Source organism: Salmo salar, chromosome ssa04 (genome assembly GCF_905237065.1).
Source record: "Salmo salar chromosome ssa04, Ssal_v3.1, whole genome shotgun sequence".
In the NCBI taxonomy this organism is placed as follows: domain Eukaryota; kingdom Metazoa; phylum Chordata; class Actinopteri; order Salmoniformes; family Salmonidae; genus Salmo; species Salmo salar.
In genome coordinates this window covers 15,167,857-15,195,097 of record NC_059445.1, presented here as the reverse complement: position 1 = coordinate 15,195,097, position 27,241 = coordinate 15,167,857, and the positions used below count along the sequence as shown (strand labels likewise).

The window sequence follows — 27,241 nt, the reverse complement described above, 5'->3', positions numbered from 1 at the left end:
CTTGGTGATGCCTCTTGCACTGCTCCTCACATCATTATCTTTGCCCAGCTGACCCAGAGCTGTGAATAGCACATATATGAGCACCTCCTCCCGACTCCCTAGTCCCCTTTACTACATACTAACTGACACTTTAGTCTCTGGAGTAGGACTCTTGCCTTGCCTACTATCTTTGTTATCCCGTAGAGGGACATCATTTTATTGATTTCATTTTACTGAGGAGTTGGAGAGGAATTCTTGGAAAGGATAATTATGTTCTATAGTATTGAATAAGCCTGTGTATTCATAAAAAATAAATATGTAGAATAAGCAGAAGTGCAATTGAATGTATTTTTAAGGCAGACACAAACCTGATGCGGAGTTAAATTTGATCTCTTCTGTTTGGAATCATTACTCTGCATCCAGACAACTAGCCGCGCGCTAGCCAGCGTTCCAGAAGAAGTGGATTATTTTTCATCTGCAGCGCCTCTGCCTTCATTTGACTATTTTTCACCCCGGAGAGGAGAGTTAACAGGTGTGATTCGTCACGTGCTGGCATGACCTTGGAGTGCTTCTGGAGTCAGAGTGGATGGAACCTTCAGCCCAGCTTAGACTAATGGTAGCTACTGATTGGAGCAGGGCTTGACACAGCTGCTGGTTTGAGCAGGGAGGGAAGGGGGGAGAGAGAGAGAATGGGAGAGAGAGAGAGAGAAAGAGAGGAGAGGATGCCGCTGGGAGGAGAGATGAAGAGTCCTGCCAACTAGGCATTGTGACCAGTCCATTAAAAACCCACAGCAGCCAGAGACGAGGGACAGGAGAGAGGGATGAGAGAGCGAGAGAGATACTTTGATAAGTGTTGCGCCTGCGTTAACCTTGATGGCCACTATCGGGACGATGCATGCCTCTGGGATCTGTTTGGCTGGATGAGATTATTTTTTCCTCAGCAGGAAAAATCAATACTCTGCGAGCGCGGCGTGACAGGGGCATCATTTCACAATTGAAGTGGCTGTCAGACGTCGTCATTCGATGACTTTTGTTCGCCATTGTACTTTTAAGCCTTCATTTTTCTCCTTCGTCCCCCCCCAACTCTTTGTCTGAGTTAACCTGATGGTGTTTGATGTGGCCGTTTTAAACTTGAGGGCAAGAGATCAAGTGCGAGGGGGAATGTTCTTCAGAAACCAATTGTTTCAGCATCTCCCTTTTGTTTAGTATCCCCTCCTCCCATCGTTCTGTAAGGAATTCCTTATTCCTAGGAAGATTTGCATTCCCTCTCAGAACACGACAAGGACACGCACCCCGGTCGGCCAGTTTCCCCACTTTAAATGAAACCCTCTGGGACGGCTTGTCGGCGGACGTGAGAAATTGGAAGAGGAGCGCGAGACAACTAGGCGATAGCCGACCCCTCTGTGTCTCTAGCTGGCTTCTCTACTGCACCACACAATGTCAAGACAGAGTACTCATCAAGCATTGCTTTAATAAGATCCCCACTGTTGTGTGTGTGTGTGTGTGTGTGTGTGTGTGTGTGTGTGTGTGTGTGTGTGTGTGTGTGTGTGTGTGTGTGGCGTCGCCCGTTTCTCCAGCAGAACCTTGAGCGCTTTGTGATGTCATGAAACGAGCGCCTTGAAGGCTGAGACAGTGTGGCACAGAAACATTTCAAGGTCCTTGGCTCTGTCACTCACTGTAAGTGATAAACACAGGCTTTATATCTGGTAATGAGGCCTGTATCCCCACTCACACCCTCATTATTACTGGTGAACCCCTCAGGCCCTGATGGGAGAGCGTGACAACAACTACAGCATTTAGAGGGGCTTGACAGCATATTATTCTACACGCAGAAACCTATGCCATATGTTCTGGCCTTTTTGAATTGCACTCATGCAGTTGAGTCGGTGGATTTGTATCTGTGAGATGTGCTGGAATGCCTGACCCTCGTGTGTGTGTGTGTGTGTGTGTGTGTGTGACTATTCATGTTGTCTTCTCATATCATTATTATAGTGTAATTTAGCCAGTGGTTAGACCTGTTTCCTTTCCTTTCTAAATCACACAGACGTTTCTCTGGTTATTGACTTGAGCTTTGCGTGAATTGTCCGAGACACATCTCCGTGTAATTTACTCGATTAATGCCAACCCATTATCAGTCTGTCTTCTCCGGGCACCTTTTTCCACCAGAGTAGGCGCCAGCGCCCGTCACCCTCCGACCCTGTCAGCCAGCTCATGTAATGGAAGGTGCTGCCCGTGATTACACTGTCTCAAGTCGTAAGGTCTCACGTCACGCCCTCCACACACACACACACACACACACACACACACACACACACACACACACACACACACACACACACACACACACACACACACACACACACACACAGCTTCCTCACCTGCTCGCTCGCTCTCCAAAAGCCAGAATCTGGCTACCAGGTAGACTAGACATTGATCCTGATGTTTGAATCTGGCTACCAGGTAGACTAGACATTGATCCTGATGTTTGAATCTGGCTACCAGGTAGACTAGACATTGATCCTGATGTTTGAATCTGGCTACCAGGTAGACTAGACATTGATCCTGATGTTTCAATCTGGCTACCAGGAAGACTAGACATTGATCCTGATGTCTGAATCTGGCTACCAGGTAGACTAGACATTGATCCTGATGTCTGAATCTGGCTACCAGGTAGACTAGACATTGATCCTGATCTCTTTTTTCGTCTCACAGTCAGTATCAGGATAGACCCTTCATGTGCCGTTTCCACTGAGGTAAAGGGGCCCCCTCTGGTTGCTAATGGCACTAGGCCGTTCATGCTATTTTACTATTCCCCCCTCTCCCTTTGAAATTAGCGGTGGGGTGATGTGTTTAAAAAGTGTTCCCTGACTCACTCAGTGTCCTTTGTTCTGTCAGCCTATTGGAAGCGTAGAGGATGGAGGTAGGTTATTATGTAGGCATCTAGAGCTAGCAGGCTGAGTATGTAAGAACCAACACGACTCTAGTAGTCTAATATCCTCTATGTATGACGATTTCAGAGCAGTGGAACGACCCCCAGAATCTACACTCTGACATGTCTTTTCCACATCGTTTTACCCCGAAATGGAGGCCTTGTATTAATGGGTCTGTTATGTGTTCAGCTGTTTGCTTGTTATTTCAGAGGGGAGTCGCTCAGTGAAACTACTTCCCCTCGCCGCCGGGCCCAGCCAGGCCCGTTAGAAAAGCACACGTCACTATGGGGGACTAGGCGTTTTGGTCCGCGGTGAACGACCAGCGTGTTTACGATGATGTGTTTGAACTGCAGCGCTGCTGATTAGTGACACAGAAGTCACACGTCAAGACGGGCTGGAAAGAACGTTTCTTGTTCCGTCCCGTCGTAAAGTATAGACACGAGGCCGTCTGTTCCAAGGGGCTAACATACGTTTCATTCATTCAGCCCCATTCCCTCTCCCTATACTCCCATTACTACTCTTCTTCATTTCGACGCACGCACGCACGCGCATGCACACGTTGGGCCATCATGCTTTAAGGTCAAGGACCACTCTAATGCTCCACAAAGAGATAATTAGGGCCCAATAGCCCCTCCAGAATAGCCTTCCAGAACGTGATCCGGACCTATAGATTTCCTGTCACGTATGAAAAGTCACCGTTCCAATTGGAGAGGAGGACCAATCATTATCAAGAACTTTAGTGTGTTTACTGGTTGCTAAGGTTACTGGTGAGGCAGGCTGCATTTGTAGAGCTGTGGATGGAAGGCTGGGGATGTATGTGTGTGTTCTCGGCCAATGGGCTGCCTTTTAGGTTCATTTCATTTGAGCATTGGGAATTGCATTAAATCATGTAGCATTGGGAATTGGATTAAGAGTTGCTGGTATTGATGCTGTAACCTTTCAGTATCCAACGGATGCACTGAAATCACAGTAATATGGCCATGATTTTTGCCTGAGGTACATGATAGTAGTGTGTATTCCTCATTTCTTTGTTGCTTGTATTTCTACACTACTTGGCTAACGGCTGTTAGAAATATGCAGTGTACTCAAATGTTTTCTGTCGGTTATATATGACTTTATTTTACAGTTTAACTCGGCTTCATATTTTGCTCAGTTTATCTTAGCGTTTCAAGTCTGGCTGTTTTTTCCCTCAGTATAGGTGTTATTGTATATACCATCTACTCTGAGTTCAAAGGCCATTTCTGATAACACATTCAGACAGAGAAAAATGAGCTTCTGTTTTGTGATTCGGAGCCCTGGAGGCATTAGTAACTATGTCCGCTGTTATTAATCAACGTGACATAAGGGCCAGAAAATGACCCCAGATTTTCATTTGGTTTTACTCAAGGTAGCGTTTCTACACACACACAGCTGCTAGAGTCTTATATTGTGTCGTTTTACATGGTGTGTAGTAGCCTATACCATTTTTCCCAGAATACTTGCTAGTTCCATACATACAATATGAAGTTGCATACTATGTGTATGCCAGTATTCTCTTCAGAATACATACCTCCTGGGTTTCTCTTTAAATGTACTATAAAGGCTTTTTTATTGAGCACTGCACATACAATTCATTTGTAATGATGCTTACGTCATTGTGCTTTTGACGGAAAGGTTAACCTGTTGTCACGTTTTGTCTTTGACCCCCAGTCCCACTGTGCCCAGTACTCGGCTGAGAAGCGGGATGAGGAGAAGATGTGCGACCACCTGATCCGAGCGGCCAAGTACCGCGACCACGTGACAGCCACCCAGCTCATCCAGAAGATAGACAACATCCTGACGGACAAGCACGGTGCCTGGGGAAGCTCTGCCTTCAGGTAAAAGTCTACGTAGTTCTACATCTACAATCTAGAGCAGGGGTTCTCCAACTCTGGTTCTGGAGCTCTATTGGGGTTGCAGGCTTTCGTTCCCGCCCAGCACTAACACACCTCATTCAACTAATCACATGATCCGTTTTTGGTGTTCAGTCTAGTTACACCTTCATCAGGTTCCACTCAGCACCATCACATGTTCAGTCTAAAGTACTGTGACTCTGTTCCAATCTCCATACTAACATACCAATTCAAATGAAGCAATGTATTGGGGAAATGGTCTGATTTGGCTATTTTTTTCCCAGTGTCCAAACTTCCTGCCAAAGATGGACATAATAAGAACATTGAGCATTGGTAATGGTAAAAACGAGGATACACCTGCCTTTTCAATGAGCCATAGCTTTCCTTAGAGTACAGCACATCCATTAAGACCACTGTAATGACTGTATTCTCCCTCCTGGGAGTTAGTGATTGAGTTAGGTCTGCACCGGTGCAAACGCCGAGGTATGGGATGCATGAAAGAGATTTAAACAAACCCTCCAGCCATTAAAACTATAGAAAAGCTTAGAAAGCTCAATGTTGGTTTCAACAAAACAGGCCAGTTAGAAGTCAATGGGGGTTTTCCCTAATGATGGCCTGTGCTGTTGGTGTGCTGGCAGGTTGGGTACAGTATATAATGGTTGGAGAGTCAGCCTGCTGTTGGTGTGCTGGCAGGTTGGGTACAGTATATAATGGTTGAACAGTCAGCCTGCTGTTGGTGTGCTGGCAGGTTGGGTACAGTATATAATGGTTGGAGAGTCAGCCTGCTGTTGGTGTGCTGGCAGGTTGGGTACAGTATATAATGGTTGAACAGTCAGCCTGCTGTTGGTGTGCTGGCAGGTTGGGTACAGTATATAATGGTTGGAGAGTCAGCCTGCTGTTGGTGTGCTGGCAGGTTGGGTACAGTATATAATGGTTGGAGAGTCAGCCTGCTGTTGGTGTGCTGGCAGGTTGGGTACAGTATATAATGGTTGGAGAGTCAGCCTGCTGTTGGTATGCTGGCAGGTTGGGTACAGTATATAATGGTTGGAGAGTCAGCCTGCTGTTGGTATGCTGGCAGGTTGGGTACAGTATATAATGGTTGGAGAGTCAGCCTGCTGTTGGTGTGCTGGCAGGTTGGTTACAGTATATAATGGTTGGAGAGTCAGCCTGCTGTTGGTGTGCTGGCAGGTTGGGTACAGTATATAATGGTTGGAGAGTCAGCCTGCTGTTGGTATGCTGGCAGGTTGGGTACAGTATATAATGGTTGAACAGTCAGCCTGCTGTTGGTGTGCTGGCAGGTTGGGTACAGTATATAATGGTTGGAGAGTCAGCCTGCTGTTGGTGTGCTGGCAGGTTGGGTACAGTATATAATGGTTGAACAGTCAGCCTGCTGTTGGTGTGCTGGCAGGTTGGGTACAGTATATAATGGTTGAACAGTCAGCCTGCTGTTGGTGTGCTGGCAGGTTGGGTACAGTATATAATGGTTGGAGAGTCAGCCTGCTGTTGGTGTGCTGGCAGGTTGGGTACAGTATATAATGGTTGGAGAGTCAGCCTGCTGTTGGTGTGCTGGCAGGTTGGGTACAGTATATAATGGTTGGAGAGTCAGCCTGCTGTTGGTGTGCTGGCAGGTTGGGTACAGTATATAATGGTTGAACAGTCAGCCTGCTGTTGGTGTGCTGGCAGGTTGGGTACAGTATATAATGGTTGAACAGTCAGCCTGCTGTTGGTGTGCTGGCAGGTTGGGTACAGTATATAATGGTTGGAGAGTCAGCCTGCTGTTGGTGTGCTGGCAGGTTGGGTACAGTATATAATGGTTGGAGAGTCAGCCTGCTGTTGGTGTGCTGGCAGGTTGGGTACAGTATATAATGGTTGGAGAGTCAGCCTGCTGGCAGGTGTGCTGGCAGGTTGGGTACAGTATATAATGGTTGGAGAGTCAGCCTGCTGTTGGTGTGCTGGCAGGTTGGGTACAGTATATAATGGTTGGAGAGTCAGCCTGCTGTTGGTGTGCTGGCAGGTTGGGTACAGTATATAATGGTTGGAGAGTCAGCCTGCTGTTGGTGTGCTGGCAGGTTGGGTACAGTATATAATGGTTGAACAGTCAGCCTGCTGTTGGTGTACTGGCAGGTTGGGTACAGTATGGTTGGAGAGTCAGCCTGCTGTTGGTGTGCTGGCAGGTTGGGTACAGTATATAATGGTTGGAGAGTCAGCCTGCTGTTGGTGTGCTGGCAGGTTGGGTACAGTATATAATGGTTGAACAGTCAGCCTGCTGCTGGTGTGCTGGCAGGTTGGTTACAGTATATAATGGTTGAACAGTCAGCCTGCTGTTGGTGTGCTGGCAGGTTGGGTACAGTATATAATGGTTGGAGAGTCAGCCTGCTGTTGGTGTGCTGGCAGGTTGGGTACAGTATATAATGGTTGAACAGTCAGCCTGCTGTTGGTGTGCTGGCAGGTTGGGTACAGTATATAATGGTTGGAGAGTCAGCCTGCTGTTGTTGTGCTGGCAGGTTGGGTACAGTATATAATGGTTGGAGAGTCAGCCTGCTGTTGGTGTGCTGGCAGGTTGGGTACAGTATATAATGGTTGGAGAGTCAGCCTGCTGTTGGTGTGCTGGCAGGTTGGGTACAGTATATAATGGTTGAACAGTCAGCCTGCTGCTGGTGTGCTGGCAGGTTGGGTACAGTATATAATGGTTGGAGAGTCAGCCTGCTGTTGGTGTGCTGACAGGTTGGGTACAGTATATAATGGTTGGAGAGTCAGCCTGCTGTTGGTATGCTGGCAGGTTGGGTACAGTATATAATGGTTGGAGAGTCAGCCTGCTGTTGGTGTGCTGGCAGGTTGGGTACAGTATATAATGGTTGGAGAGTCAGCCTGCTGTTGGTATGCTGGCAGGTTGGGTACAGTATATAATGGTTGGAGAGTCAGCCTGCTGTTGGTGTGCTGGCAGGTTGGTTACAGTATATAATGGTTGGAGAGTCAGCCTGCTGTTGGTGTGCTGGCAGGTTGGGTACAGTATATAATGGTTGGAGAGTCAGCCTGCTGTTGGTGTGCTGGCAGGTTGGGTACAGTATATAATGGTTGAACAGTCAGCCTGCTGTTGGTGTGCTGGCAGGTTGGGTACAGTATATAATGGTTGGAGAGTCAGCCTGCTGTTGGTGTGCTGGCAGGTTGGGTACAGTATATAATGGTTGAACAGTCAGCCTGCTGTTGGTGTGCTGGCAGGTTGGGTACAGTATATAATGGTTGAACAGTCAGCCTGCTGTTGGTGTGCTGGCAGGTTGGGTACAGTATATAATGGTTGGAGAGTCAGCCTGCTGTTGGTGTGCTGGCAGGTTGGGTACAGTATATAATGGTTGGAGAGTCAGCCTGCTGTTGGTGTGCTGGCAGGTTGGGTACAGTATATAATGGTTGGAGAGTCAGCCTGCTGTTGGTGTGCTGGCAGGTTGGGTACAGTATATAATGGTTGAAGAGTCAGCCTGCTGTTGGTGTGCTGGCAGGTTGGGTACAGTATATAATGGTTGGAGAGTCAGCCTGCTGTTGGTGTGCTGGCAGGTTGGGTACAGTATATAATGGTTGGAGAGTCAGCCTGCTGTTGGTGTGCTGGCAGGTTGGGTACAGTATATAATGGTTGGAGAGTCAGCCTGCTGTTGGTGTGCTGGCAGGTTGGGTACAGTATATAATGGTTGGAGAGTCAGCCTGCTGTTGGTGTGCTGGCAGGTTGGGTACAGTATATAATGGTTGGAGAGTCAGCCTGCTGTTGGTGTGCTGGCAGGTTGGGTACAGTATATAATGGTTGGAGAGTCAGCCTGCTGTTGGTGTGCTGGCAGGTTGGGTACAGTATATAATGGTTGGACAGTCAGCCTGCTGGTTGGTGTGCTGGCAGGTTGGGTACAGTATATAATGGTTGGAGAGTCAGACTGCTGGTAGGTGTGCTGGCAGGTTGGGTACAGTATATAATGGTTGGAGAGTCAGCCTGCTGTTGGTGTGCTGGCAGGTTGGGTACAGTATATAATGGTTGGAGAGTCAGCCTGCTGTTGGTGTGCTGGCAGGTTGGGTACAGTATATAATGGTTGGAGAGTCAGCCTGCTGGTAGGTGTGCTGGCAGGTTGGGTACAGTATATAATGGTTGGAGAGTCAGCCTGCTGTTGGTGTGCTGGCAGGTTGGGTACAGTATATAATGGTTGGAGAGTCAGCCTGCTGCTGGTGTGCTGGCAGGTTGGGTACAGTATATAATGGTTGAACAGTCAGCCTGCTGTTTGTGTGCTGGCAGGTTGGGTACAGTATATAATGGTTGGAGAGTCAGCCTGCTGTTGGTGTGCTGGCAGGTTGGGTACAGTATATAATGGTTGGAGAGTCAGCCTGCTGTTGGTGTGCTGGCAGGTTGGGTACAGTATATAATGGTTGGAGAGTCAGCCTGCTGTTGGTGTGCTGGCAGGTTGGGTACAGTATATAATGGTTGAACAGTCAGCCTGCTGTTGGTGTGCTGGCAGGTTGGGTACAGTATATAATGGTTGGAGAGTCAGCCTGCTGTTGGTGTGCTGGCAGGTTGGGTACAGTATATAATGGTTGAACAGTCAGCCTGCTGTTGGTGTGCTGGCAGGTTGGGTACAGTATATAATGGTTGGAGAGTCAGCCTGCTGTTGGTGTGCTGGCAGGTTGGGTACAGTATATAATGGTTGGAGAGTCAGCCTGCTGTTGGTGTGCTGGCAGGTTGGGTACAGTATATAATGGTTGAACAGTCAGCCTGCTGTTGGTGTGCTGGCAGGTTGGGTACAGTATATAATGGTTGGAGAGTCAGCCTGCTGTTGGGGTGCTGGCAGGTTGGGTACAGTATATAATGGTTGAACAAGTCAGCCTGCTGTTGGTGTGCTGGCAGGTTGGGTACAGTATATAATGGTTGGAGAGTCAGCCTGCTGTTGGTGTGCTGGCAGGTTGGGTACAGTATATAATGGTTGGAGAGTCAGCCTGCTGTTGGTGTGCTGGCAGGTTGGGTACAGTATATAATGGTTGAACAGTCAGCCTGCTGTTGGTGTGCTGGCAGGTTGGGTACAGTATATAATGGTTGGAGAGTCAGCCTGCTGTTGGTGTGCTGGCAGGTTGGGTACAGTATATAATGGTTGAACAGTCAGCCTGCTGTTGGTGTGCTGGCAGGTTGGGTACAGTATATAATGGTTGGAGAGTCAGCCTGCTGTTGGTGTGCTGGCAGGTTGGGTACAGTATATAATGGTTGAACAGTCAGCCTGCTGTTGGTGTGCTGGCAGGTTGGGTACAGTATATAATGGTTGAAGAGTCAGCCTGCTGTTGGTGTGCTGGCAGGTTGGGTACAGTATATAATGGTTGGAGAGTCAGCCTGCTGTTGGTGTGCTGGCAGGTTGGGTACAGTATATAATGGTTGAACAAGTCAGCCTGCTGTTGGTGTGCTGGCAGGTTGGGTACAGTATATAATGGTTGGAGAGTCAGCCTGCTGTTGGTGTGCTGGCAGGTTGGGTACAGTATATAATGGTTGAACAGTCAGCCTGCTGTTGGTGTGCTGGCAGGTAGGGTACAGTATATAATGGTTGGAGAGTCAGCCTGCTGTTGGTGTGCTGGCAGGTTGGGTACAGTATATAATGGTTGAACAGTCAGCCTGCTGTTGGTGTGCTGGCAGGTTGGGTACAGTATATAATGGTTGAACAGTCAGCCTGCTGTTGGTGTGCTGGCAGGTTGGGTACAGTATATAATGGTTGGAGAGTCAGCCTGCTGTTGGGGTGCTGGCAGGTTGGGTACAGTATATAATGGTTGAACAAGTCAGCCTGCTGTTGGTGTGCTGGCAGGTTGGGTACAGTATATAATGGTTGGAGAGTCAGCCTGCTGTTGGTGTGCTGGCAGGTTGGGTACAGTATATAATGGTTGGAGAGTCAGCCTGCTGTTGGTGTGCTGGCAGGTTGGGTACAGTATATAATGGTTGGAGAGTCAGCCTGCTGTTGGTGTGCTGGCAGGTTGGGTACAGTATATAATGGTTGGAGAGTCAGCCTGCTGTTGGTGTGCTGGCAGGTTGGGTACAGTATATAATGGTTGAACAGTCAGCCTGCTGTTGGTGTGCTGGCAGGTTGGGTACAGTATATAATGGTTGGAGAGTCAGCCTGCTGGCAGGTGTGCTGGCAGGTTGGGTACAGTATATAATGGTTGGAGAGTCAGCCTGCTGTTGGTGTGCTGGCAGGTTGGGTACAGTATATAATGGTTGGAGAGTCAGCCTGCTGTTGGTGTGCTGGCAGGTTGGGTACAGTATATAATGGTTGGAGAGTCAGCCTGCTGTTGGTGTGCTGGCAGGTTGGGTACAGTATATAATGGTTGAACAGTCAGCCTGCTGCTGGTGTGCTGGCAGGTTGGGTACAGTATATAATGGTTGGAGAGTCAGCCTGCTGTTGGTGTGCTGGCAGGTTGGGTACAGTATATAATGGTTGGAGAGTCAGCCTGCTGTTGGGGTGCTGGCAGGTTGGGTACAGTATATAATGGTTGAACAAGTCAGCCTGCTGTTGGTGTGCTGGCAGGTTGGGTACAGTATATAATGGTTGGAGAGTCAGCCTGCTGTTGGTGTGCTGGCAGGTTGGGTACAGTATATAATGGTTGGAGAGTCAGCCTGCTGTTGGTATGCTGGCAGGTTGGGTACAGTATATAATGGTTGGAAAGTCAGCCTGCTGTTGGTGTGCTGGCAGGTTGTGTACAGTATATAATGGTTGGAGAGTCAGCCTGCTGTTGGTGTGCTGGCAGGTTGGGTACAGTATATAATGGTTGAACAATCAGCCTGCTGTTGGTGTGCTGGCAGGTTGGGTACAGTATATAATGGTTGGAGAGTCAGCCTGCTGGCAGGTGTGCTGGCAGGTTGGGTACAGTATATAATGGTTGGAGAGTCAGCCTGCTGTTGGTGTGCTGGCAGGTTGGGTACAGTATATAATGGTTGGAGAGTCAGCCTGCTGTTGGTGTGCTGGCAGGTTGGGTACAGTATATAATGGTTGGAGAGTCAGCCTGCTGTTGGTGTGCTGGCAGGTTGGGTACAGTATATAATGGTTGAACAGTCAGCCTGCTGCTGGTGTGCTGGCAGGTTGGGTACAGTATATAATGGTTGGAGAGTCAGCCTGCTGTTGGTGTGCTGACAGGTTGGGTACAGTATATAATGGTTGGAGAGTCAGCCTGCTGTTGGTATGCTGGCAGGTTGGGTACAGTATATAATGGTTGGAGAGTCAGCCTGCTGTTGGTGTGCTGGCAGGTTGGGTACAGTATATAATGGTTGGAGAGTCAGCCTGCTGGCAGGTGTGCTGGCAGGTTGGGTACAGTATATAATGGTTGGAGAGTCAGCCTGCTGTTGGTGTGCTGGCAGGTTGGGTACAGTATATAATGGTTGGAGAGTCAGCCTGCTGTTGGTGTGCTGGCAGGTTGGGTACAGTATATAATGGTTGGAGAGTCAGCCTGCTGTTGGTGTGCTGGCAGGTTGGGTACAGTATATAATGGTTGAACAGTCAGCCTGCTGCTGGTGTGCTGGCAGGTTGGGTACAGTATATAATGGTTGGAGAGTCAGCCTGCTGTTGGTGTGCTGACAGGTTGGGTACAGTATATAATGGTTGGAGAGTCAGCCTGCTGTTGGTATGCTGGCAGGTTGGGTACAGTATATAATGGTTGGAGAGTCAGCCTGCTGTTGGTGTGCTGGCAGGTTGGGTACAGTATATAATGGTTGGAGAGTCAGCCTGCTGTTGGTGTGCTGGCAGGTTGGGTACAGTATATAATGGTTGAACAGTCAGCCTGCTGCTGGTGTGCTGGCAGGTTGGGTACAGTATATAATGGTTGGAGAGTCAGCCTGCTGTTGGTGTGCTGACAGGTTGGGTACAGTATATAATGGTTGGAGAGTCAGCCTGCTGTTGGTATGCTGGCAGGTTGGGTACAGTATATAATGGTTGGAGAGTCAGCCTGCTGTTGGTGTGCTGGCAGGTTGGGTACAGTATATAATGGTTGGAGAGTCAGCCTGCTGTTGGTGTGCTGGCAGGTTGGGTACAGTATATAATGGTTGAACAATCAGCCTGCTGTTGGTGTGCTGGCAGGTTGGGTACAGTATATAATGGTTGGAGAGTCAGCCTGCTGTTGGTGTGCTGGCAGGTTGGGTACAGTATATAATGGTTGAACAGTCAGCCTGCTGTTGGTGTGCTGGCAGGTAGGGTACAGTATATAATGGTTGGAGAGTCAGCCTGCTGTTGGTGTGCTGGCAGGTTGGGTACAGTATATAATGGTTGAACAGTCAGCCTGCTGTTGGTGTGCTGGCAGGTTGGGTACAGTATATAATGGTTGAACAGTCAGCCTGCTGTTGGTGTGCTGGCAGGTTGGGTACAGTATATAATGGTTGGAGAGTCAGCCTGCTGTTGGGGTGCTGGCAGGTTGGGTACAGTATATAATGGTTGAACAAGTCAGCCTGCTGTTGGTGTGCTGGCAGGTTGGGTACAGTATATAATGGTTGGAGAGTCAGCCTGCTGTTGGTGTGCTGGCAGGTTGGGTACAGTATATAATGGTTGGAGAGTCAGCCTGCTGTTGGTGTGCTGGCAGGTTGGGTACAGTATATAATGGTTGGAGAGTCAGCCTGCTGTTGGTGTGCTGGCAGGTTGGGTACAGTATATAATGGTTGGAGAGTCAGCCTGCTGTTGGTGTGCTGGCAGGTTGGGTACAGTATATAATGGTTGAACAGTCAGCCTGCTGCTGGTGTGCTGGCAGGTTGGGTACAGTATATAATGGTTGGAGAGTCAGCCTGCTGTTGGTGTGCTGACAGGTTGGGTACAGTATATAATGGTTGGAGAGTCAGCCTGCTGTTGGTGTGCTGGCAGGTTGGGTACAGTATATAATGGTTGGAGAGTCAGCCTGCTGTTGGTGTGCTGGCAGGTTGGGTACAGTATATAATGGTTGGAGAGTCAGCCTGCTGTTGGTGTGCTGGCAGGTTGGGTACAGTATATAATGGTTGGAGAGTCAGCCTGCTGTTGGTGTGCTGGCAGGTTGGGTACAGTATATAATGGTTGAACAGTCAGCCTGCTGCTGGTGTGCTGGCAGGTTGGGTACAGTATATAATGGTTGGAGAGTCAGCCTGCTGTTGGTGTGCTGACAGGTTGGGTACAGTATATAATGGTTGGAGAGTCAGCCTGCTGTTGGTATGCTGGCAGGTTGGGTACAGTATATAATGGTTGGAGAGTCAGCCTGCTGTTGGTGTGCTGGCAGGTTGGGTACAGTATATAATGGTTGGAGAGTCAGCCTGCTGTTGGTGTGCTGGCAGGTTGGGTACAGTATATAATGGTTGAACAATCAGCCTGCTGTTGGTGTGCTGGCAGGTTGGGTACAGTATATAATGGTTGGAGAGTCAGCCTGCTTGCAGGTGTGCTGGCAGGTTGGGTACAGTATATAATGGTTGGAGAGTCAGCCTGCTGTTGGTGTGCTGGCAGGTTGGGTACAGTATATAATGGTTGGAGAGTCAGCCTGCTGTTGGTGTGCTGGCAGGTTGGGTACAGTATATAATGGTTGGAGAGTCAGCCTGCTGTTGGTGTGCTGGCAGGTTGGGTACAGTATATAATGGTTGGAGAGTCAGCCTGCTGGCAGGTGTGCTGGCAGGTTGGGTACAGTATATAATGGTTGGAGAGTCAGCCTGCTGGCAGGTGTGCTGGCAGGTTGGGTACAGTATATAATGGTTGGAGAGTCAGCCTGCTGTTGGTGTGCTGGCAGGTTGGGTACAGTATATAATAGTTGAACAGTCAGCCTGCTGGCAGGTGTGCTGGCAGGTTGGGTACAGTATATAATGGTTGGAGAGTCAGACCGCTGGCAGGTGTGCTGGCAGGTTGGGTACAGTATATAATGGTTGGAGAGTCAGCCTGCTGTTGGTGTGCTGGCAGGTTGGGTACAGTATATAATGGTTGGAGAGTCAGCCTGCTGTTGGTGTGCTGGCAGGTTGGGTACAGTATATAATGGTTGGAGAGTCAGCCTGCTGTTGGTGTGCTGGCAGGTTGGGTACAGTATATAATGGTTGGAGAGTCAGCCTGCTGGCAGGTGTGCTGGCAGGTTGGGTACAGTATATAATGGTTGGAGAGTCAGCCTGCTGGCAGGTGTGCTGGCAGGTTGGGTACAGTATATAATGGTTGGATTTTCAGCCTGCTGTTGGTGTGCTGGCAGGTTGGGTACAGTATATAATGGTTGGAGAGTCAGCCTGCTGTTGGTGTGCTGGCAGGTTGGGTACAGTATATAATGGTTGAACAGTCAGCCTGCTGTTGGTGTACTGGCAGGTTGGGTACAGTATGGTTGGAGAGTCAGCCTGCTGTTGGTGTGCTGGCAGGTTGGGTACAGTATATAATGGTTGGAGAGTCAGCCTGCTGTTGGTGTGCTGGCAGGTTGGGTACAGTATATAATGGTTGAACAGTCAGCCTGCTGCTGGTGTGCTGGCAGGTTGGTTACAGTATATAATGGTTGAACAGTCAGCCTGCTGTTGGTGTGCTGGCAGGTTGGGTACAGTATATAATGGTTGGAGAGTCAGCCTGCTGTTGGTGTGCTGGCAGGTTGGGTACAGTATATAATGGTTGAACAGTCAGCCTGCTGTTGGTGTGCTGGCAGGTTGGGTACAGTATATAATGGTTGGAGAGTCAGCCTGCTGTTGGTGTGCTGGCAGGTTGGGTACAGTATATAATGGTTGGAGAGTCAGCCTGCTGTTGGTGTGCTGGCAGGTTGGGTACAGTATATAATGGTTGGAGAGTCAGCCTGCTGTTGGTGTGCTGGCAGGTTGGGTACAGTATATAATGGTTGAACAGTCAGCCTGCTGCTGGTGTGCTGGCAGGTTGGGTACAGTATATAATGGTTGGAGAGTCAGCCTGCTGTTGGTGTGCTGACAGGTTGGGTACAGTATATAATGGTTGGAGAGTCAGCCTGCTGTTGGTATGCTGGCAGGTTGGGTACAGTATATAATGGTTGGAGAGTCAGCCTGCTGTTGGTGTGCTGGCAGGTTGGGTACAGTATATAATGGTTGGAGAGTCAGCCTGCTGTTGGTGTGCTGGCAGGTTGGGTACAGTATATAATGGTTGAACAATCAGCCTGCTGTTGGTGTGCTGGCAGGTTGGGTACAGTATATAATGGTTGGAGAGTCAGCCTGCTTGCAGGTGTGCTGGCAGGTTGGGTACAGTATATAATGGTTGGAGAGTCAGCCTGCTGTTGGTGTGCTGGCAGGTTGGGTACAGTATATAATGGTTGGAGAGTCAGCCTGCTGTTGGTGTGCTGGCAGGTTGGGTACAGTATATAATGGTTGGAGAGTCAGCCTGCTGTTGGTGTGCTGGCAGGTTGGGTACAGTATATAATGGTTGGAGAGTCAGCCTGCTGGCAGGTGTGCTGGCAGGTTGGGTACAGTATATAATGGTTGGAGAGTCAGCCTGCTGGCAGGTGTGCTGGCAGGTTGGGTACAGTATATAATGGTTGGAGAGTCAGCCTGCTGTTGGTGTGCTGGCAGGTTGGGTACAGTATATAATAGTTGAACAGTCAGCCTGCTGGCAGGTGTGCTGGCAGGTTGGGTACAGTATATAATGGTTGGAGAGTCAGACCGCTGGCAGGTGTGCTGGCAGGTTGGGTACAGTATATAATGGTTGGAGAGTCAGCCTGCTGTTGGTGTGCTGGCAGGTTGGGTACAGTATATAATGGTTGGAGAGTCAGCCTGCTGTTGGTGTGCTGGCAGGTTGGGTACAGTATATAATGGTTGGAGAGTCAGCCTGCTGTTGGTGTGCTGGCAGGTTGGGTACAGTATATAATGGTTGGAGAGTCAGCCTGCTGGCAGGTGTGCTGGCAGGTTGGGTACAGTATATAATGGTTGGAGAGTCAGCCTGCTGGCAGGTGTGCTGGCAGGTTGGGTACAGTATATAATGGTTGGATTTTCAGCCTGCTGTTGGTGTGCTGGCAGGTTGGGTACAGTATATAATGGTTGGAGAGTCAGCCTGCTGTTGGTGTGCTGGCAGGTTGGGTACAGTATATAATGGTTGAACAGTCAGCCTGCTGTTGGTGTACTGGCAGGTTGGGTACAGTATGGTTGGAGAGTCAGCCTGCTGTTGGTGTGCTGGCAGGTTGGGTACAGTATATAATGGTTGGAGAGTCAGCCTGCTGTTGGTGTGCTGGCAGGTTGGGTACAGTATATAATGGTTGAACAGTCAGCCTGCTGCTGGTGTGCTGGCAGGTTGGTTACAGTATATAATGGTTGAACAGTCAGCCTGCTGTTGGTGTGCTGGCAGGTTGGGTACAGTATATAATGGTTGGAGAGTCAGCCTGCTGTTGGTGTGCTGGCAGGTTGGGTACAGTATATAATGGTTGAACAGTCAGCCTGCTGTTGGTGTGCTGGCAGGTTGGGTACAGTATATAATGGTTGGAGAGTCAGCCTGCTGTTGGTGTGCTGGCAGGTTGGGTACAGTATATAATGGTTGGAGAGTCAGCCTGCTGTTGGTGTGCTGGCAGGTTGGGTACAGTATATAATGGTTGGAGAGTCAGCCTGCTGTTGGTGTGCTGGCAGGTTGGGTACAGTATATAATGGTTGAACAGTCAGCCTGCTGCTGGTGTGCTGGCAGGTTGGGTACAGTATATAATGGTTGGAGAGTCAGCCTGCTGTTGGTGTGCTGACAGGTTGGGTACAGTATATAATGGTTGGAGAGTCAGCCTGCTGTTGGTATGCTGGCAGGTTGGGTACAGTATATAATGGTTGGAGAGTCAGCCTGCTGTTGGTGTGCTGGCAGGTTGGGTACAGTATATAATGGTTGGAGAGTCAGCCTGCTGTTGGTGTGCTGGCAGGTTGGGTACAGTATATAATGGTTGAACAGTCAGCCTGCTGCTGGTGTGCTGGCAGGTTGGGTACAGTATATAATGGTTGGAGAGTCAGCCTGCTGTTGGTGTGCTGACAGGTTGGGTACAGTATATAATGGTTGGAGAGTCAGCCTGCTGTTGGTATGCTGGCAGGTTGGGTACAGTATATAATGGTTGGAGAGTCAGCCTGCTGTTGGTGTGCTGGCAGGTTGGGTACAGTATATAATGGTTGGAGAGTCAGCCTGCTGTTGGTGTGCTGGCAGGTTGGGTACAGTATATAATGGTTGAACAATCAGCCTACTGTTGGTGTGCTGGCAGGTTGGGTACAGTATATAATGGTTGGAGAGTCAGCCTGCTGTTGGTGTGCTGGCAGGTTGGGTACAGTATATAATGGTTGAACAGTCAGCCTGCTGTTGGTGTGCTGGCAGGTAGGGTACAGTATATAATGGTTGGAGAGTCAGCCTGCTGTTGGTGTGCTGGCAGGTTGGGTACAGTATATAATGGTTGAACAGTCAGCCTGCTGTTGGTGTGCTGGCAGGTTGGGTACAGTATATAATGGTTGAACAGTCAGCCTGCTGTTGGTGTGCTGGCAGGTTGGGTACAGTATATAATGGTTGGAGAGTCAGCCTGCTGTTGGGGTGCTGGCAGGTTGGGTACAGTATATGATGGTTGAACAAGTCAGCCTGCTGTTGGTGTGCTGGCAGGTTGGGTACAGTATATAATGGTTGGAGAGTCAGCCTGCTGTTGGTGTGCTGGCAGGTTGGGTACAGTATATAATGGTTGGAGAGTCAGCCTGCTGTTGGTGTGCTGGCAGGTTGGGTACAGTATATAATGGTTGAACAGTCAGCCTGCTGCTGGTGTGCTGGCAGGTTGGGTACAGTATATAATGGTTGGAGAGTCAGCCTGCTGTTGGTGTGCTGACAGGTTGGGTACAGTATATAATGGTTGGAGAGTCAGCCTGCTGTTGGTATGCTGGCAGGTTGGGTACAGTATATAATGGTTGGAGAGTCAGCCTGCTGTTGGTGTGCTGGCAGGTTGGGTACAGTATATAATGGTTGGAGAGTCAGCCTGCTGTTGGTGTGCTGGCAGGTTGGGTACAGTATATAATGGTTGAACAATCAGCCTGCTGTTGGTGTGCTGGCAGGTTGGGTACAGTATATAATGGTTGGAGAGTCAGCCTGCTGGCAGGTGTGCTGGCAGGTTGGGTACAGTATATAATGGTTGGAGAGTCAGCCTGCTGGCAGGTGTGCTGGCAGGTTGGGTACAGTATATAATGGTTGGAGAGTCAGCCTGCTGTTGGTGTGCTGGCAGGTTGGGTACAGTATATAATGGTTGGAGAGTCAGCCTGCTGTTGGTGTGCTGGCAGGTTGGGTACAGTATATAATGGTTGGAGAGTCAGCCTGCTGGCAGGTGTGCTGGCAGGTTGGGTACAGTATATAATGGTTGGAGAGTCAGCCTGCTGTTGGTGTGCTGGCAGGTTGGGTACAGTATATAATAGTTGAACAGTCAGCCTGCTGGCAGGTGTGCTGGCAGGTTGGGTACAGTATATAATGGTTGGAGAGTCAGACCGCTGGCAGGTGTGCTGGCAGGTTGGGTACAGTATATAATGGTTGGAGAGTCAGCCTGCTGTTGGTGTGCTGGCAGGTTGGGTACAGTATATAATGGTTGGAGAGTCAGCCTGCTGTTGGTGTGCTGGCAGGTTGGGTACAGTATATAATGGTTGGAGAGTCAGCCTGCTGTTGGTGTGCTGGCAGGTTGGGTACAGTATATAATGGTTGGAGAGTCAGCCTGCTGGCAGGTGTGCTGGCAGGTTGGGTACAGTATATAATGGTTGTAGAGTCAGCCTGCTGGCAGGTGTGCTGGCAGGTTGGGTACAGTATATAATGGTTGGATTTTCAGCCTGCTGTTGGTGTGCTGGCAGGTTGGGTACAGTATATAATGGTTGGAGAGTCAGCCTGCTGTTGGTGTGCTGGCAGGTTGGGTACAGTATATAATGGTTGAACAGTCAGCCTGCTGTTGGTGTACTGGCAGGTTGGGTACAGTATGGTTGGAGAGTCAGCCTGCTGTTGGTGTGCTGGCAGGTTGGGTACAGTATATAATGGTTGGAGAGTGAGCCTGCTGTTGGTGTGCTGGCAGGTTGGGTACAGTATATAATGGTTGAACAGTCAGCCTGCTGCTGGTGTGCTGGCAGGTTGGTTACAGTATATAATGGTTGAACAGTCAGCCTGCTGTTGGTGTGCTGGCAGGTTGGGTACAGTATATAATGGTTGGAGAGTCAGCCTGCTGTTGGTGTGCTGGCAGGTTGGGTACAGTATATAATGGTTGAACAGTCAGCCTGCTGTTGGTGTGCTGGCAGGTTGGGTACAGTATATAATGGTTGGAGAGTCAGCCTGCTGTTGGTGTGCTGGCAGGTTGGGTACAGTATATAATGGTTGGAGAGTCAGCCTGCTGTTGGTGTGCTGGCAGGTTGGGTACAGTATATAATGGTTGGAGAGTCAGCCTGCTGTTGGTGTGCTGGCAGGTTGGGTACAGTATATAATGGTTGAACAGTCAGCCTGCTGCTGGTGTGCTGGCAGGTTGGGTACAGTATATAATGGTTGGAGAGTCAGCCTGCTGTTGGTGTGCTGACAGGTTGGGTACAGTATATAATGGTTGGAGAGTCAGCCTGCTGTTGGTATGCTGGCAGGTTGGGTACAGTATATAATGGTTGGAGAGTCAGCCTGCTGTTGGTGTGCTGGCAGGTTGGGTACAGTATATAATGGTTGGAGAGTCAGCCTGCTGTTGGTGTGCTGGCAGGTTGGGTACAGTATATAATGGTTGAACAATCAGCCTGCTGTTGGTGTGCTGGCAGGTTGGGTACAGTATATAATGGTTGGAGAGTCAGCCTGCTGTTGGTGTGCTGGCAGGTTGGGTACAGTATATAATGGTTGAACAGTCAGCCTGCTGTTGGTGTGCTGGCAGGTAGGGTACAGTATATAATGGTTGGAGAGTCAGCCTGCTGTTGGTGTGCTGGCAGGTTGGGTACAGTATATAATGGTTGAACAGTCAGCCTGCTGTTGGTGTGCTGGCAGGTTGGGTACAGTATATAATGGTTGAACAGTCAGCCTGCTGTTGGTGTGCTGGCAGGTTGGGTACAGTATATAATGGTTGGAGAGTCAGCCTGCTGTTGGGGTGCTGGCAGGTTGGGTACAGTATATAATGGTTGAACAAGTCAGCCTGCTGTTGGTGTGCTGGCAGGTTGGGTACAGTATATAATGGTTGGAGAGTCAGCCTGCTGTTGGTGTGCTGGCAGGTTGGGTACAGTATATAATGGTTGGAGAGTCAGCCTGCTGTTGGTGTGCTGGCAGGTTGGGTACAGTATATAATGGTTGGAGAGTCAGCCTGCTGTTGGTGTGCTGGCAGGTTGGGTACAGTATATAATGGTTGGAGAGTCAGCCTGCTGTTGGTGTGCTGGCAGGTTGGGTACAGTATATAATGGTTGGAGAGTCAGCCTGCTGTTGGTGTGCTGGCAGGTTGGGTACAGTATATAATGGTTGAACAGTCAGCCTGCTGTTGGTGTGCTGGCAGGTTGGGTTCAGTATATAATGGTTGGAGAGTCAGTCTGCTGTTGGTGTGCTGGCAGGTTGGGTACAGTATATAATGGTTGGAGAGTCAGCCTGCTGTTGGTGTGCTGGCAGGTTGGGTACAGTATATAATGGTTGGAGAGTCAGCCTGCTGTTGGTGTGCTGGCAGGTTGGGTACAGTATATAATGGTTGGAGAGTCAGCCTGCTGTTGGTGTGCTGGCAGGTTGGGTACAGTATATAATGGTTGAACAGTCAGCCTGCTGTTGGTGTACTGGCAGGTTGGGTACAGTATGGTTGGAGAGTCAGCCTGCTGTTGGTGTGCTGGCAGGTTGGGTACAGTATATAATGGTTGGAGAGTCAGCCTGCTGTTGGTGTGCTGGCAGGTTGGGTACAGTATATAATGGTTGAACAGTCAGCCTGCTGCTGGTGTGCTGGCAGGTTGGTTACAGTATATAATGGTTGAACAGTCAGCCTGCTGTTGGTGTGCTGGCAGGTTGGGTACAGTATATAATGGTTGGAGAGTCAGCCTGCTGTTGGTATGCTGGCAGGTTGGGTACAGTATATAATGGTTGGAGAGTCAGCCTGCTGTTGGTGTGCTGGCAGGTTGGGTACAGTATATAATGGTTGGAGAGTCAGCCTGCTGTTGGTGTGCTGGCAGGTTGGGTACAGTATATAATGGTTGGAGAGTCAGCCTGCTGTTGGTGTGCTGGCAGGTTGGGTACAGTATATAATGGTTGAACAGTCAGCCTGCTGCTGGTGTGCTGGCAGGTTGGGTACAGTATATAATGGTTGGAGAGTCAGCCTGCTGTTGGTGTGCTGGCAGGTTGGGTACAGTATATAATGGTTGGAGAGTCAGCCTGCTGTTGGTGTGCTGGCAGTTTGGGTACAGTTTAATGGTTGGAGAGTCAGCCTGCTGTTGGTGTGCTGGCAGGTTGGGTACAGTATATAATGGTTGAACAGTCAGCCTGCTGTTGGTGTGCTGGCAGGTTGGGTACAGTATATAATGGTTGGAGAGTCAGCCTGCTGTTGGTGTGCTGGCAGGTTGGGTACAGTATATAATGGTTGGAGAGTCAGCCTGCTGTTGGTGTGCTGGCAGGTTGGGTACAGTATATAATGGTTGGAGAGTCAGCCTGCTGTTGGTGTGCTGGCAGGTTGGGTACAGTATATAATGGTTGGAGAGTCAGCCTGCTGTTGGTGTGCTGGCAGGTTGGGTACGGTATATAATGGTTGGCGAGTCAGCCTGCTTTTGGTGTGCTGGCAGGTAGGGTACAGTATATAATGGTTGGAGAGTCAGCCTGCTGTTGGTGTGCTGGCAGGTTGGGTACGGTATATAATGGTTGGAGAGTCAGCCTGCTGTTGGTGTGCTGGCAGGTTGGGTACGGTATATAATGGTTGGCGAGTCAGCCTGCTTTTGGTGTGCTGGCAGGTAGGGTACAGTATATAATGGTTGGAGAGTCAGCCTGCTGTTGGTGTGCTGGCAGGTTGGGTACAGTATATAATGGTTGGAGAGTCAGCCTGCTGTTGGTGTGCTGGCAGGTTGGGTACAGTATATAATGGTTGGAGAGTCAGCCTGCTGTTGGTGTGCTGGCAGGTTGGGTACAGTATGGTTGGAGAGTCAGCCTGCTGTTGGTGTGCTGGCAGGTTGGGTACAGTATATAATGGTTGGAGAGTCAGCCTGCTGTTGGTGTGCTGGCAGGTTGGGTACAGTATATAATGGTTGAACAGTCAGCCTGCTGTTGGTGTGCTGGCAGGTTGGGTACAGTATATAATGGTTGGAGAGTCAGCCTGCTGTTGGTGTGCTGGCAGGTTGGGTACAGTATATAATGGTTGAACAGTCAGCCTGCTGTTGGTGTGCTGGCAGGTTGGGTACAGTATATAATGGTTGGAGAGTCAGCCTGCTGTTGGTGTGCTGGCAGGTTGGGTACGGTATATAATGGTTGGCGAGTCAGCCTGCTTTTGGTGTGCTGGCAGGTAGGGTACAGTATATAATGGTTGGAGAGTCAGCCTGCTGTTGGTGTGCTGGCAGGTTGGGTACGGTATATAATGGTTGGAGAGTCAGCCTGCTGTTGGTGTGCTGGCAGGTTGGGTACAGTATATAATGGTTGGAGAGTCAGCCTGCTGTTGGTGTGCTGGCAGGTTGGGTACGGTATATAATGGTTGGAGAGTCAGCCTGCTGTTGGTGTGCTGGCAGGTTGGGTACAGTATATAATGGTTGGAGAGTCAGCCTGCTGTTGGTGTGCTGGCAGGTTGGGTACAGTATATAATGGTTGGAGAGTCAGCCTGCTGTTGGTGTGCTGGCAGGTTGGGTACAGTATATAATGGTTGGAGAGTCAGCCTGCTGTTGGTGTGCTGGCAGGTTGGGTACAGTATATAATGGTTGGAGAGTCAGCCTGCTGTTGGTCGGTTGGTTCCCTCTTGTTTGTCTGAATTGACTCTCCTGAGACTCGTCTGTGTGTGAGCTCAGTTTGCGGTTGCTCTTACACTAGGGGCTCAGTGGGTCTCTCTCTCTCTCTCTTTCCTTTCCCTACATTTTTTTATATTTTATTCTCTGGTCTCTTAGATTTTTGCCTCCCCTGAGTATCTTTCTTTCTCTCCCATACTCTTCTTTCTCTTCTTCTCTATCCTCTCCTCTATGCTTTGTTCTTAGCGAGCCCAGTGATGTTATGGAGAGGCAATATTATATTACTCTCTCTTTCTCTCTCTCCTCCTCTCTCACTCTCACTCTTTCTCGCTCGCTCTCTTTCTCTCAATTAAATTAAATTCAAAGGGCTTTATTGGCATGGGAAACATATGTTTACATTGCCAATGCGAGTCAAATAAATAATAAACAAAAGTGAAATAAACAAAAAAATGTTTTACAGTAAACATTATACTCGCAAAAGTTCCAAAAGAGTAATCTCTCTCTCTCTCTCTCTCTCCCTCTCTCTCTCTCTCTCTCTCTCTCTGTGTATATTCACACAACAAGGCCAAGCTATTTGCTATGCACCTCCGCAGCCCAGAGAGACTCTCCCTTCCCCATTACCGTGCCTTTCTTTCATTGTGTTATTGTGCTGCTACAGTATTGATGGTTTTCCTAATGGCTGCCGATGGGCCAGGCTGGGAGCAGGGAGCCGCTGGCACCGGGCCTGGGAGCCGGGCCCAAGCTTTTAATAAATCACAATCAGACCTGTGCCATTGCATCAATATTTTTGGTCAATTACCGAGAAGGTCAGGTGGCGCAGCTCTGCGACGGGGACCCCATGCAGGCAGCGGTATGTGGTGGTGGGTGTGGGGGGAGGTGTAAGGGGGGGTGCTAGCGCCACAGACAACACAGAGAAAGGGGCAATGGATACGATACAGACTGTTCACGCACAAGGACACAGCACCGGGAGGCGGACACGCACGCATGCACACAGACTAAAACATGTGGGTGCTGCAACATTACAGAAAACAAGTGAGGGAGGGAGAGAACACCCACACACACATTTTCTATCAGCGGTGGTGAAAATGAAATCTGGGAGCAACAAAGGGTACACGCCGCCATGATTACGACCTTTGTCGAGAGGTGGAAAATTCACGAGCTCCTATAAAGACCTATTCCCTAAAGTTTCTATTCAATAAAGGGGCCGAAAATGAAAATATTATTTTTCTCACAGAACAGGCTGATGGGAATTGTTGTTTTCCTCACGGCAGGCATCTAATATCATCTGACACGCCGTGACCCACCTGAATGCAATTTGTGTCTTAATATCCAGCTTACACCAGCCCTGGCCCCTGGAGACGTGAGGTGGTTTTCTCTCTTCTCATTTCCTCTCCTCTCTCTCTCTCTCTCTCTTTCCTTTTCTCTCTCTCTCCCTCCTCTCTCCCTCTTCTATTTCCTTCTCTCTCTCTCTTTCTCTTTCTCACTCCTTTATTCATCCACCTCTCTCTCCATTGTACTGGAACGTCTAGGGAGGTCTCCCTCCAACAAAGCGAAGTAACTCTTATTTTCTGTTCTGAGATCTGCCCTTGGCCGTCATTGGTGCGCGCACACACACACACACGCGCGCGCACACACACACACACACACACACACGCCATTACGTGCACTGAGGGACAGGACAGACAGACAGGGAACACTACCTGTTCATCCTTACATTACAGGCACGCCAGCAGTCTGATCCAAAACCACAGACACCACAGACACAACATGAATGACCAGTTCTGAGGTGGCCACAGATGAAGCGACTGGCAGCACTCATTTTTTTCCCTCACTTTTTTTTTCTGGAGCGAGTGAGCGGCCCGACAGAGCATCTAGGCGGCGTTGGTGTTTATTTGGGTCAGGAGACAAGTCATCTTTCATGTATATGACACCCGGCAAAGTGGCCGGACAGAGAGAGAGAGAGAGAGATGAGGACGGAGAGAGAGAGAGAGATGAGGGGTAGATGATGGAGAACGGTAGAGCGGTGTCTCGGAGGACACACTCCCCTTTCCTCAACGCCCTCCTTCATTACATCCTAATGAGCTGACTAATGTACCATGGAAATTCACTCTGGATGCTGGGGTGGAGGGAGAAGGGAGAGCAGGGATAGGAAGAGAAGGTATTGGAGAGAGAAGCGAGAGGAGAGAAGGGAGAGAGTGTGGGAGGGGGAGAGAGTGTGGGAGGGGGAGAGAGTGTGGGAGGGGGAGAGAGTGTGGGAGGGAAAGCACAGTGTGGGAGGGGGAGAGAGTGTGGGAGGGGGAGAGAGTGTGGGAGGGGGAGAGAGTGTGGGAGGGAAAGCACAGTGTGGGAGGGGGAGAGAGTGTGGGAGGGGGAGAGAGTGTGGGAGGGGAGAGAGTGTGGGAGGGGAGAGAGTGTGGGAGGGGGAGAGAGTGTGGGAGGGGGAGAGAGTGTGGGAGGGGGAGAGAGTGTGGGAGGGGGAGAGTGTGTGGGAGGGGGAGAGTGTGTGGGAGGGGAAGAGTGTGTGGGAGGGGAAGAGAGTGTGGGAGGGGAAGAGAGTGTGGGAGGGGGAGAGTGTGTGGGAGGGAAAGCACAGTGTGGGAGGGGGAGAGAGTGTGGGAGGGGGAGAGAGTGTGGGAGGGGGAGAGTGTGTGGGAGGGGGAGAGTGTGTGGGAGGGGGAGAGAGTGTGGGAGGGGGAGAGTGTGTGGGAGGGAAAGCACAGTGTGGGAGGGGGAGAGAGTGTGGGAGGGGGAGAGGGTGTGGGAGGTGGAGAGAGTGTGGGAGGGGGAGAGTGTGTGGGAGGGAAAGCACAGTGTGGGAGGGGGAGAGAGTGTGGGAGGGGGAGCGAGTGTGGGAGGGGGAGAGTGTGTGGGATGGAAAGCACAGTGTGGGAGGGGGAGAGAGTGTGGGAGGGGGAGAGGGTGTGGGAGGGAAAGCACAGTGTTTGAGGGGAGAGCGAGTACAAGTTCAGATTTAGAGTAGTAGTTAGTGTTGTGTTTTCTGCCAAATGTGTAACATGGTGATGATTATTGGACATTAGGTCATGTTTTTGGGGATGTTTGAAGGTGCCCCACCTCTGTTTCTCCTCCACTTAATCGCCCTCTTCCTCCTCTCCCTTTCCCCTCTATCTCCCTCTAACTCTCCAAGCCTCTCTCTTCCTTTCTCTCTCTCCCCCTTTCTCTTTTAATTAGTTCTCCCTCCCTTTAAGCAGCTCACCCTTCTGCTCCGCCGCTCCACCGTGTTGTAATGGAACAGCCGTAGGCTAGAGCCTTCCCAGCCGTAGGACATCCATCTTTGTTGTGTGTCACGCTCTCTCGCCGCCCGGCAAAAAAAATATATATATTTGTGATGCGCACTCCAATTTTTCTTCAGTAAATCAAATCTTCCCTTCCTTCAGAAAGATGAATGGTCCGGGGTTGGGGTGTTACAGAAAAAAATCAATTCTGGCAAAATTGGAACAGTATGCCTCTGCATCGATCTGGCCTTGTGAGATGGAAACTAACAGCTTTGTAACTGTTCCCAGGACAGTTAGCTGACCTGTAATGGACAAACTATCGATATTAGCGTTACTGTTTTATCTTGTAGTGTGTCATTGCTCCACCAGAACCATCAGGGTGAAATAGAAGAATTCTGGGCTTTACTCTGACAGAGAGATGGGGTCGAGGGTGTTCTCTCATCTGCT

The 27,241-nt window shown here is 49.7% G+C and overlaps 1 protein-coding gene across 6 annotated transcripts in view; it reads left to right on the top strand.

The window, feature by feature from the left end:
• LOC106602365 (lipopolysaccharide-responsive and beige-like anchor protein) overlaps positions 1-27,241 on the top strand; it is a 334,228-nt gene that overhangs the window by 151,945 nt on the left and 155,042 nt on the right. For all 6 annotated transcript variants that reach the window (XM_045716597.1, XM_045716594.1, XM_045716596.1 and 3 more), the window contains one exon: positions 4,599-4,765. In XM_045716597.1, coding sequence (XP_045572553.1) covers positions 4,599-4,765 — 167 coding nt within the window. The remainder of the gene's footprint in view (positions 1-4,598; positions 4,766-27,241) is intronic.